We start from the raw sequence: 15,000 nt of genomic DNA on the forward strand, positions 1-15,000 counted from the left end.
CACACACACACACACTCCATTCAGTCCTCACACACACACACACATACACAAAACTCTTAGATGTGCTAGCCTCATGCAGAAGCCCCCCACCCCAGTGTTGTACCTTAGCAGCCATGATCATGGACGACCCCCCTTTGACTCCGAGGATGGGCGTCCGGGTTTGGGCGGAGATGAAGTCGAGGATTTGGGCGATGGCCTCCTGATCGGTGTCGTCTCCGAACACGACCCCCTGCAGCCAGTGCTGGGTCATGAGGTCGCACACGCTCTGGATGATGCTGCTGGGGTCGGTCTCGTTCATCCTCACCACCTCCACGTTGCCCAGCGCCTCGATCCCCGCGCCCTCGTTCCCCTGACCCTTCCAGTCGTCCTTGCCCTCCCTGGTCCCGGACAGGGTGACCTCGCTGGAGTTCCCCACCAGCACCACGGCTATAGTGAGGCCCTGCAGCAGCTTGGACCCCACCCACTGTTTGGACCAGGGTCTGTGCTCGAGGCCCGGGTCAGGCCACGCCCCGGGGATGTAGTTGCTCACGCCGGTCCCCGGACCTCTGTCCCGACGCGACTGGCAGCCTGGATACGAGACCAGCAGGAGGAGCAGCAGCAGGAGCAGATGGTAGGGGGAGCGGCGGGGCGGACGAGGTAGGGCCGAGGTTAACGACGCAGGGCGCGCCCACTTTCCATGAGGGGGCGGACACAAGCAGCAGCGACCATAACCCAACATGGTGGAGAAGGAAGGAGGAACCTGCAGAGAAACACAAGAGAGGGTTTGGTCAAAATTCATTCATTGTCTTACCCGCTTATCCGGTCAGGGTCGCAGGGGGTGCTGGAGCCTATTTCGGCTTTTCAATGGGAGCAAGGCACACAGTAACACCCTGGACGGGGCGCCAGTCCATCACACACAGACACACACACCCATTCACCTATATGGCAATTCAGTGTCTCCAATTAACCTGACTGCATGTTTTTGGACTGTTGGAGGAAACCCACACAGACACGGGGAGAACATGCAAACTCCACACAGAAAGGACCCGGACCACCGGGCAACAGTGCCACCCTTGGTCAAAAATACACAACCTAAACCACTGCTGTTGTCATGGGGTGGGTACCTGCAGAGAAAATGTTGGGTGGGGTAAAGGGGGCACAGGTAGGGACTAAAAACCCCCTACTCTCTGACCTATGGAACTATGGTCATCTAGATCACCTGGACCTTGGAACCTGGGCAGTTGTAGCTTAGCGGTTAAGGTACTGGACTAGTAATTAGAAGGTTGCTGGTTCAAGTCCCACCACTGCCAGGTTGCCACTGTTGGGCCCATACACACACACACACACACTGAGGAAAAGGACTCTCGCAGTCCTCCATAACAGTCCAGAAAATAATCACACACACTGAGGAAAAGGACTCTCGCAGTCCTCCGTTACAGTCCAGAAAATCATCACACACACACACAGAGGAAAAGGACTCTCGCAGTCCTCCACTACAGTCCAGAAAACCATCTCACTCGTGCACACACACACACACACACACACACTGAGGAAAAGGACTCTCACAGTACTCCGTTACAGTCCAGAAAACCATCTCGCTCGTGCACACACACACACACACACACACACACACACTGAGGAAAAGGACTCTCACAGTACTCCGTTACAGTCCAGAAAACCATATCGCTCGTGCACACACACACACACACACACACACTGAGGAAAAGGACTCTCGCAGTCCTCCATTACAGTCCAGAAAACCATCTCACTCACACACACACACACACTGAGGAAAAGGACTCTCGCAGTCCTCCATTACAGTCCAGAAAACCATCTCACTCATGCACACACACACACACTGAGGAAAAGGACTCTCGCAGTCCTCCGTTACAGTCCAGAAAACCATCTCACTCATGCACACACACACACACACACACTGAGGAAAAAGACTCTCGCAGTCCTCCATTAAAGTCCATAAAACCATCTCACTCACACACACACACACACTGAGGAAAAGGACTCTCGCAGTCCTCCATTACAGTCCAGAAAATCATCTCGCACACACACACACACACTGAGGAAAAGGACTCTCGCAGTCCTTCGTTACAGTCCATAAAACCATCTCGCTCACGCACACACACAAACACACACTGAGGAAAAAGACTTTCGCAGTCCTCCATTAAAGTCCATAAAACCATCTCACTCGCGCACACACACACTCACACACACTGAGGAAAAAGACTCTCGCAGTCCTCCATTACAGTCCATAAAACCATCTCACTCGCGCACACACACACACACACACACACACACTGAGGAAAAAGACTCTTGCAGTCCTCCATTACAGTCCAGAAAACCATCTCACTCACACACACTCACACATACTGAGGAAAAAGACTCTCGCAGTCCTCCATTACAGTCCAGAAAACCATCTCACTCACACACACTCACACACACTGAGGAAAAAGACTCTTGCAGTCCTCCATTACAGTCCAGAAAACCATCTCACTCACACACACTCACACACACTGAGGAAAAGGACTCTCGCAGTCCTCCATTACAGTCCAGAAAACCATCTCACTCACACACACTCACACACACTGAGGAAAAGGACTCTCGTAGTCCTTCGTTACAGTCCAGAAAACCATCTCACTCATGCACACACACACACACGCACACACACACACTGAGGAAAAAGACTCTCGCAGTCCTCCATTAAAGTCCATAAAACCATCTCACTCACACACACACTGAGGAAATGGACTCTCGCAGTCCTCCATTACAGTCCAGAAAACCATCTCGCTCACGCACACACACACCCACACACACACACACACACACACTGAGGAAAAGGACTCTCACAGTCCTCCATTACAGTCCAGAAAACCATCTCGCTCACGCACACACACACCCACACACACACACACACACTGAGGAAAAGGACTCTCACAGTCCTCCATTACAGTCCAGAAAATCATCTCACTCGCTCGCACACAAACACACACATACACACACACACGCACACACATGCACATACACACACACACGCACATACACACACACACGCACATACACACACACACACACACACACAGATCGATGTTTGATGCGAGGGAAGTCAATAGTGGTGCTCATGGATGAAATATGAAGAGTGTGTCTGGCGGGTGTAAAAGTGCTGAACAATACACGTCCAAAAGTATGTGGACACCTGACTATGAGCGGGTTGGACACCCTATTCCAAATCCATGAGCTTTAAGAAGTTGGAATTGATTTTGGAGTGTCTGTGCTCATGTGTGCTAGTCTGCGGCACTCCTCAGCCAGCATGAGCGTGGATCGTACAGCAGACTAAATGTGATACGTTCCACACTGGGTTGAATTTGGCCGCTGTTCTTTTGTCAGAACCTAATCTGATTGGTAGTTCTGAGGGGTTCACAAACTTTCTCCCGCGGCTGGAGTGTATAGACGGGCGTACAGGAGTGTGTGTAGGTGTGAGAGATACGATGCTCTGTCCTGCAGCTGGGCTATATTTAGATTCTGCATCTACCTACACACACACATACACACACACATACACACACACACACACACACTCACACACACACACACACACACACGGCTCTGACAGCTTTAAATGATTGGAGAGCTTTAATCTGCTGCAGCTGTGTGTTGTTGGATTAGGACTGAGGTGTGAATGTGATTGTTCTGCTCTGCTGCTGTTTACTGTGGATCAGAATCTGTTGTTGTTTGTTTTTAAACTCAAAATAATTAAATTCATTCATTCATTCATTCACACTAACTGCTTCATCCTGGAAATGCTGGGTGCAAGGATAAACCCTGGATAAACAACCAATTCACGGCAGTGCAACTCTCTCCATCATACATTCACTCACTTATTCACTCACATTTGCACTCACTCACTCATTCACTCACTTATTCACTCACTCACTCACTCATTCACTCACTTATTCACTCACATTTGCACTCACTCACTCATTCACTCACTTATTCACTTATTCACTCACTCACTCATTCACTCACTTATTCACTCACACTCATTCACTCACTCACTCGTTCACTCACTCATTCACTCACTTATTCACTCACTCACTCATTCACTCACTTATTCACTCACTCACTCATTCACTCACTTATTCACTCATTCACTCACATTTGCACTCACTCACTTATTCACTCACTCACTCACTCATTCACTCACTCATTTATTCACTTACTCTCTTATTCACTTGCTCATTTATTCACTCACTCTCTTTTTTACTCGCTCAGTTATTCACTCACTCCCTCATTTATTCACTCACTTATTCACTCACTCACTCACTCTCTTATTCACTTGCTCATTTATTCACTCACTCTCTTTTTCACTCACTCATTTATTCACTCACTCACTCTCTTATTCACTCGCTCATTTATTCACTCACTTACTCTCTTATTTACTCACTCATTCACTCAAACACTTTTTTATTCACTCACTCATTCACTCACTCTCTTATTCACTCACTGATTTATTCACTCACTCACTCTTATTCACTCGCTCATTTATTCACTCACTTACTCTTATTTACTCACTCATTCACTCACACACTCTTTTATTCACTCACTCATTCACTCACTCTCTTATTCACTCACTGATTTATTCACTCACTCATTTTCTTATTCACTCCCTCATTTATTCACTCACTCTCTTATTTACTCCCTCATTTATTCACTCACTCACTCTCTTATTCACTCACTCACTCTCTTATTCACTCACTCATATATTTACTCATTTACTCTCTTATTCACTCACTCATTCACTCACACACTCTCTTATTCACTCACTCACTCATTCACTCACTTATTCACACACTCACTCATTTAATCACTCCCTCGTTCGTTCACTTATTTACTTGCTCACTCACTCATTTACTTGCTCGCTCACTCACTCAATCATTCACTAATTTACTCACTAACTCACTCAATAATTCACTCACACACTCACGCACTCATTTACTCACACACTCACTCATTTGCTCTCTCATTTACTCACTCACACACTCACTAACTCTCTTTTACTCACTCACACACTTACTCATTCACTCACTCACTTACACTCTCATTCACTCACTCAGTCACTCACATACATGAGAAACCCAGAAAGAAATGAAACGAGCAACCAAATATTGCAGAATAAGATTTTACACGTGGCTGAGGTGGAAAGGTTTGAATGTAGATTGTCCCCGTGCCCCCGTTTCCCTGTCCCAACATTAAATATCCTGGTGCTGATGATGCCAGCCCAGCATCTCGTATCATTATAACGTCACAGATCGTAAATGTTTATCTACAGGCTTGGCAAAATTCATGTAAACAACAGCTGTTGCTAATGCGCCGGTGCTAGGCCACGCTCAGCAGAAGTCCCCGGCCCGGGTGGAGCAGTGGTAATTTACAGCTCGGCTCTTTGAGTTTGTCTTTTCTTTACTGCCCGTGTTACACCGTGGTCACTTGAGTTTTATTTGCTGACCTTTTAGAAGCGGTACATGTTTAATCAGGTCTGGATGGATCCTGCTGAAGGTGCTTCTGTGTCCTCACGCTGGATGTGAATCACTAGAAGTCGCTTTATTATAAATTCATGTCTGAATCACAGATCAGCTCCACAATTAACGTGTTTAAAGATGTACTTTTTACGCAGTTTAGCTCAGACTGTCCAGTCCCCGGGTCTGTGTGAAAACCTCATGATCTCTCTACATAAACAATATTTCCCATCATCCTACACTCATGAGAAAAGGGCATGTCTAAATTCTTAGATCCCTTAAAATGCTCCTACTGAGGCGAAGCCCTGTGATCGATCAGCACGGAGCCAAACGGAGCCAGCCGTGACCCTGAGCAGGATAAAACAGTCGAGGTGCATTATTATCTGAATTAAACAATTAGAAACATGATGTGCAGCAGGTGATGTGGGTGTGGCACAGCTCCAGGGTCTCACTGAAACCTCACCATCACAACTGTATATGTGTGTGGGTGTGTGTGTGTGTGTGTGTGTGTGTGTGTGTGTGTGTGTGTTTGTGTGTGTGTGTGTGTGTGTGTTTGTGTGTGTGAGCTTTAGCAATACGAATGTCCATATTTTGTCATGCCAGTAAAGCTATTTGAGTTTGAAGGTGAGTGTGTGTGAGTGTGTGTGTGTGTGTGTGTGTGTGTGTGTGTGTGTGTGTGTGTGTGTGTGTGTGTGCGTGTGGTGTCTCAGCTCGGTTACGTTTAATAAATCTGGCAGTTTGATTCAATGATTTAATTAAAAAAGCGGCTTCGGAGTCGCTCAGATTTATAAACATCCTGATTTATCAACACACACACACACACACATACTAATACACACACCACACACACACATACCACAAACACACTCAACACTAATACACACATACACAGATACACACACTCATACACCTACACACACTCATACACCTACACACACACACAAACTAATACACACACAAATACACACTAATACACACACCACACACACACACACACACACATACCACAAACACATTCAACACTAATACACACACATACACAGATACACACACTCATACACCTACACACACTCATACACCTACACACACACAAACTAATACACACACAAATACACACTAAAACACACACTAATACACACACCACACACACACATACCACAAACACACTCAACACTAATACACACACATACACAGACACACACATCTCATACACCTACACACACACACACAAACTAATACACACACACACTAACACACAAACACACACACTAATACACACACCACACACACACATACCACAAACACACTCAACACTAATACACACACATACACAGACACACACATCTCATACACCTACACACACACACACAAACTAATACACACACACACTAACACACAAACACACACACTAATACACACACCACACACACACATACCACAAACACACTCAACACTAATACACACATATACACAGACACACACATCTCATACACCTACACACACACACAAACTAATACACACACACACTAACACACAAACACACACACTAATACACACACCACACACACACATACCACAAACACACTCAACACTAATACACACACATACACAGACACACACATCTCATACACCTACACACACACACAAACTAATACACACACTAACACACACACACACACTAATACACACACTTACACACCCTCACACATCTCATACACCTACACACACACACTCATACACCTACACACACACATCTCATACACCTACACACACACACACAAACTAATACACACACACTAACACACAAACACACTTACTCAATGTTTAAGTCTAGACTGAAAACATATTTATTTTCTCAGGCTTTTGATTAGTATAGACAAAGGCGCAGAGCTTGGGGGTTCTTGGTCATAGAAACTTGTGGTGATCAGGGATGTTGGGTTGCTGTCGTTCTGCCTCTCTTGTCCGATCACTCAGGTTTGGTGACGGTGGGGAGATGGGCGCTGATGTCCTGTGAAAGCCTTCATGACCTTGTTACCTGCTCGCTCTCCCTTTTAGTTATGCTGTAATAATTAGGGCTGCCGGAGTCTAAAACTCTCTGTAAAACTGTTTGTCAACTAGCATTGTACATAATTAACTACATTCTCTGTTGTTTTACCCCGAGGGCATTCTGATGGAAACCTGTTCACCCGCCGAGGTTAAGGATTGAAGTCGAGACTGCCGGGACAACGATGCTTCTCCTGTCAGATGTGACGGGTCTGGAGTAATTGCAACGACAAGAAATCACTACAGACTTTATTGAAGACTAGAGCGGATAACAACTCTATTATTATTTAATTGTTTATTTATCTATTTATTACCAGTTATGACTTTTAGATCATTTAATTCTGTGTTTGTATGATTTGTGTAAATCGTATATTTATTTAAAGTATCCTCCAGGCCACCCATGAAGGATGGGCCCTGCTGAGTCTGGTTCCTCTCAAGGTTTCTTCCTGTAATTTTCAGGGAGTTTTTCCTTGCCACAGTCACCCTCGGCTTGCTCAACAGGGGTTTTTGTATCTGTTGGTCCTGGATTTTGTAAAGTTGCTTTGAGACAATGTCTATTGTAAAAAGCGCTATATAAATAAAGTTGACTTGACTTGACTTGACTTACACACCCTCACACATCTCATACACCTACACACACACATCTCATACACCTACACACACACACATCTCATACACCTACACACACACACAAACTAATACACACACACACTAACACACAAATACACTTACACACCCTCACACATCTCATACACCTACACACACACACACTCATACACCTACACACACACACATCTCATACACCTACACACACACACAAACTAATACACAAACACTAACACAAAAACACACTTACACACCCTCACACATCTCATACACCTACACACACACACTAATACACCTACACACACACACATCTCATACACCTACACACACACACCTCATACACCTACACACACACATCTCATACACCTACACACACACACCTCATACACCTACACACACACACCTCATACACCTACACACACACACATCTCATACACCTACACACACACACAAACTAATACACACACACTAACACACACACACACTTACACACCCTCACACATCTCATACACCTACACACACACATCTCATACACCTACACACACACACACACACACTAATACACACACACTAACACACACACACACTTACACACCCTCACACATCTCATACACCTACACACACACACTCATACACCTACACACACACACACAAACTAATACACACACACTCATACACCTACACGCACACACACAAACTAATACACACACACTCATACACCTACACACACACATCTCATAGACCTACACACACACACACAAACTAATACACACACACTAATACACACACACACTTACACACCCTCACACATCTCATACACCTACACACACACACTCATACACCTAAACACACACATCTCATACACCTACACACACACATCTCATACACCTACACACACACATCCCATACACCTACACACACACATCTCATACACCTACACACACACATCTCAAACACCTACACACAAACACTCATACACCTACACACACACACTCATACACCTACACACACACACTCATACACCTACACACACACATCTCATACACCTACACACACATCTCATACACCTACACACACACATCCCATACACCTACACACACACACTCATACACCTACACACACACACTCATACACCTACACACACACACTCATACACCTAAACACACACATCTCATACACCTACACACACACATCTCATACACCTACACACACACATCCCATACACCTACACACACACATCTCATACACCTACACACACACATCTCAAACACCTACACACAAACACTCATACACCTACACACAAACACTCATACACCTACACACACACACTCATACACCTACACACACACACTCATACACCTACACACACACATCTCATACACCTACACACACACACTCATACACCTACACACACACACTCATACACCTACACACACACATCTCATACACCTACACACACACACTCATACACCTACACACACACACAAACTCATACACCTACACACACACATCTCATACATCTACACACACACACACACACTTACACACCCTCACACATCTCATACACCTACACACACACATCTCATACACCTACACACACACATCTCATACACCTACACACACACACACAAACTAATACACACACTAACACACAAACACACTTACACACCCTCACACATCTCATACACCTACACACACACACAAACTAATACACACACACTAACACACACACACACACACACTTACACACCCTCACACATCTCATACACCTACACACACACACACTCATACACCTACACACACACATCTCATACACCTACACACACACACTCATACACCTACACACACACATCTCATACACCTACACACACACACTCATACACCTACACACACACACAAACTCATACACCTACACACACACATCTCATACATCTACACACACACACTCATACACCTACACACACACACACAAACTAATACACACACACTAACACACAAACACACTTACACACTTACACACCCTCACACATCTCATACACCTACACACACACACACAAACTAATACACACACACTAACACACACACACACACACTTACACACCCTCACACATCTCATACACCTACACACACACACACTCATACACCTACACACACACATCTCATACACCTACACACACACACTCATACACCTACACCCACACATCTCATACACCTACACACCACACACACACATACCACAAACACACTCAACACTAATACACACACATACACAGACACACACATCTCATACACCTACACACACACACAAACTAATACACACACACTAACACACACACACACTAATCCACACACACACACTAATACACACACTTACACACCCTCACACATCTCATACACCTACACACACACACATCTCATACACCTACACACACACACACACAAACTAATACACACACACTAATACACACACACACACATATCTCATACACCTACACACACACACACACACAAACTAATACACACACACTAATACACACACACACACTAATACACACTCTCAAAAAAAAAAAAAAAAAGATGCACACACCTACTCACACACAGATACACACATCCACACACATACACTTACACACACTCACACATCTCATACACCTACACACACATTAATACACACAGCACTTATACACAAACACACATAAACACTAATACACATACTATTACACAAACACACATAAACACTAATACACACAGCACTAATACACAAACACACATACACACTAATACACACACTAATACACAAACACACATACACACTAATACACACAGCACTAATACACAAACACACATACACACTAATACACACACACATACTCACACCTACACACACACACTAATACACACACACACACTAATACACATACACCTACACACACTCACACATCTCATACACCTACACACACATCTCATACACCTACACACACATTAATACACACAGCACTAATACACACACACCTACACACACATCTCATACACCTACACACACGGCCTCTCGTGGCTTATTGCTTTATTTAATCATTAGAGGGGGCGTCCCAAAACTTCTGTTCCTGTAGTGCACCAGCGTTCAGGAGGAACCGTTCAGGACCCTTGACAGCGAACACAGCAGAGACAGGAGCATGTACACTCGAGGCAGAGCCACACCCGCACACAGCAGGAAACAGCGAGCGCATTAGCATCCCTGACCACAAGGAGGAATCGGGTACGTCCAACGCCACCACGTTAACGATGCATGGCTGGAGCCGTTAGAGAGTAATTAGTCTGTGCTTAATCAATGGCGTCCCTTAAAAAGGTCGTTTACATTCATCAGCTCACGGCTGATATTTAAATCACACACTTCAGTCATGTAGAGGAAGCACGTGCTGGCCACAAATCTGATCTTCTCAGTCCTCTTACAGAGACAGTTCAACACCAGTCCGAAGCAACATGTGTTTCAGACACAACAGTCTAACAGATGAATCAGTGATATAAAGAAAATGACATGCTTTTAACCTTGCAGCAACAGTTTAGGGAAGGTCCTTTCTGTTCCAGCATAACTGTCCTGCACAAAGTTACCGCGGCCCCCCCACGCAACAGCTCTGGAATGAACCGGAACATCAACCAAGGCTTTCTCATCCAACATCGGTGTCATCACACACACTAATACACACACGCTAATACACACGCACTCATACACCTACACACACACACTCATACACCTACACACACACACACACACACACACTCATACACCTACACACACACACACTCATACACCTACACACACACACACACTCACACCTACACACCTACACACACACACTCACACCTACACACACACACACACACACACTCATACACCTACACGTACACACAAACTAATACACACACACACTAAAACACACACACACACTAATAAGCACACACTTACACACCTACACACACTCACACATCTCATACACCTAAACACACACTAATACACACAGCATTAATACACAAACAAACATACACACTCACACACACACAGATGCACACACCTACACACACTCACACATCTCATACACCTAAACACACACTAATACACACAGCATTAATACACAAACAAACATACACACTCACACACACACAGATGCACACACCTACACACACTCACACATCTCATACACCTAAACACACACTAATACACACAGCATTAATACACAAACAAACATACACACTCACACACACACAGATGCACACACCTACACACACTCACACATCTCATACACCTAAACACACACTAATACACACAGCACTAATACACAAACACACATACACACTCACACACACACAGATGCACACACCTACTCACACACAGATACACACATACACACACATACACTTACACACACTCACACCCTCCTACACACACCAAATACACTTCAGACACAACCGTCACTAACAGGTGAATAAATCAGTTATATAAAGGAAATGCTCTGCTTCCAACTATACAGCAACAGTTTAGGGAAGGACATTTCCTGTTCCAGCATGAGCCCTGACCTCAGCCCCCCTCAACATCTCTGGAATGAACCGGAACACAGACTGAGGCTTTCTCATCCAACATCAGTGTCATCTTTTGACCGAATAGGCACAAATTCCCACAGACACACTTTAAAACAGCGGCACTTGGAGGTCACTGTATCTTAATACCATTTGTTTTTGAAATCTGACGTCCGACAAGCTGACGGTCGGGTGTCTAAATACTTTTGGCCATACAGGGTAAGTAAAATACATCCAGCAGCACCAGGGTCCTGGGTTCAAATCTCGCCTGTGTTCATTGTTTGGCATGTTCTCCCAGAGTGCTTTTTAGTTTTGACTTTTAGAGAACAGTTTAGGGAAGGACCTTTCTCTTCCAGCATGACTCCAGTGTCCTGCACAGAGACCCTGACCTCAGCTCACTCAACTTCTCTGGGATGAATCGGAACATCGACAGAGGCTTTCCCATCCAACATCTGAGTCATCTTTTGACCGAATGGGCACAAATTCCCACAGACATACTTCAAAAGATCGACTATTGTTCTAGCTTAAAAGAACTCTATTTTAATAATGTTTGTCTTTGAACTGGGACGCCCAAAATGGGCACAAATTCCCACAGACATGCTTCAAAGAGCGCCACTTAAAGGTCACCAAGCTGACGGTCAGGTGTCCGAATACTTTTGGCTATACAGTGTAGGTAAAATACACCCAGCAGCCCCATGGTCCGGGTTCAAATCTTGCCCTCTGTTTGGCACATTGTCCCTGAGTGCACTTTGGGTTAGACTGTTAGGAAACAGTTTAGGGAAGGACCTTTCTCTTCCAGCATGACTCCAGTGTCCAGCACAGAGCCCTGACCTCAGCTCTACTCCAGCTCTGGAATGAACCGGAACACCGACTGATCAATGAGCGCCCAGCTTTACAAACGCTGAACGGGCACAAATTCCCACAGACATACTTCAGAAGAGTGAAAAGATGACATACAGTAGAGTATGTATGTTTTTTGTTTTTTGTTTTTTTTTGTTTTTTCTCCCCTTTTAGCGCATCCAATTGTTCAATTAGCATCGTGCTTCCTCTCTGTCTATGCCGAACCCTGCCCTGACGGAGGTGATTGAAGCTAACCCGTATCCCCTCCGAAACACGAGCAGCAGCCAGATGCATCTTTGCCACCCACACATTGACGAGTTTGGCGCCGCCTAGTGTTTCATGCGGAGAGACACACCCTAAGGGCACCCTCTCCCATCTCTGTGTAAGCACCTCCAATCAGCCGGCAGAGAACGCAATCGCATTCTGACAGTGAGAGACCCCCCATATGAGCAACCGGCCAATCGTTGCTCATATAGCCACTCAGCTTCGAACCGGTAAAGCAAGGCTGGATTCGATACCACGTTCTCAGAATCCAGCCCTGGTTGCAGCGCGTTTCTTTTTACCGCTGCGCCACCTGAGCAGCCGAGTATGTATGTTTTTGAAATGGGACGTCCGACAAGCTCACTATCATGTGTCTGAAAACTGTTGGCTGTATAGTGTATAAGAGGAGACACCAGCGCATTCATATCAGTGATTATAAGGTCGTTTGTCTAGTATGAAAGTGTGGCTGTGGATTATTTACACCTGGTTTTGGGAAGGTGGCAGACTGGGTACAAAGGAATAATGAGCTGCACCTTTTATATGATTATAAACCCTTGTTTCAGGACCTGCTATCTTTGTGTGGTCGTTTTTTATATGCATGAAGGATGGAGAAAGATACTACAGATGTTTTCTTACATAACTGCACCGGTGTCTGTCTCACACTGAGTAGCTGAAGCTTCAGACACAGATCTTTGGTTCGTATCTAAATTAAAAAGCCGGCGCCGGTGCACCACTGCATCGCTTTGGGAAAGTACGTCAAGGGTTCAGCTGAATATACAAGCATGGACTGGTGTCATTATGTGTGTATCACGATGTGTGTGTGTTGTGTTTTAATGTGCAGTGTGATTATAGACGGGTTGTGTGTTACAGCTGAGAGATTCATGTGTGTGTGTGTGTGTGTGTGTATTATGATGTGTGTGTTGTGTTTTAGTGTGAGTTACAGTCGAGAGATGTGTGTGTGTGTGTGTGTGTGTGTGTGTGTGTGTGTGTGTGTGTGTATCATGATGTGTGTGCTGTGTTTTAGTGTGCAGTGTGATTATAGACGGGTTGTGTGTTACAGCAAAGAGATGTGTGTGTGTGTGTGTGTGTATCATGATGTGTGTGTTGTGTTTTAGTGTGCAGTGTGATTATAGACGGGTTGTGTGTTACAGTCGAGAGATGTGTGTGTGTGTGT

General features: G+C 44.9%; 1 protein-coding gene across 1 annotated transcript in view; it reads right to left on the reverse strand.

Annotated features, from left to right (window-relative positions):
- The window catches only part of LOC134334809 (glutamate receptor ionotropic, NMDA 2B-like), a 134,808-nt gene that overhangs the window by 73,258 nt on the left and 46,550 nt on the right, over nt 1-15,000 (reverse strand). The window contains exon 4 of the mRNA XM_063017276.1: nt 104-739. Coding sequence (XP_062873346.1) covers nt 104-739 — 636 coding nt within the window. The remainder of the gene's footprint in view (nt 1-103; nt 740-15,000) is intronic.

Source organism: Trichomycterus rosablanca, chromosome 2 (genome assembly GCF_030014385.1).
Source record: "Trichomycterus rosablanca isolate fTriRos1 chromosome 2, fTriRos1.hap1, whole genome shotgun sequence".
NCBI lineage: Eukaryota > Metazoa > Chordata > Actinopteri > Siluriformes > Trichomycteridae > Trichomycterus > Trichomycterus rosablanca.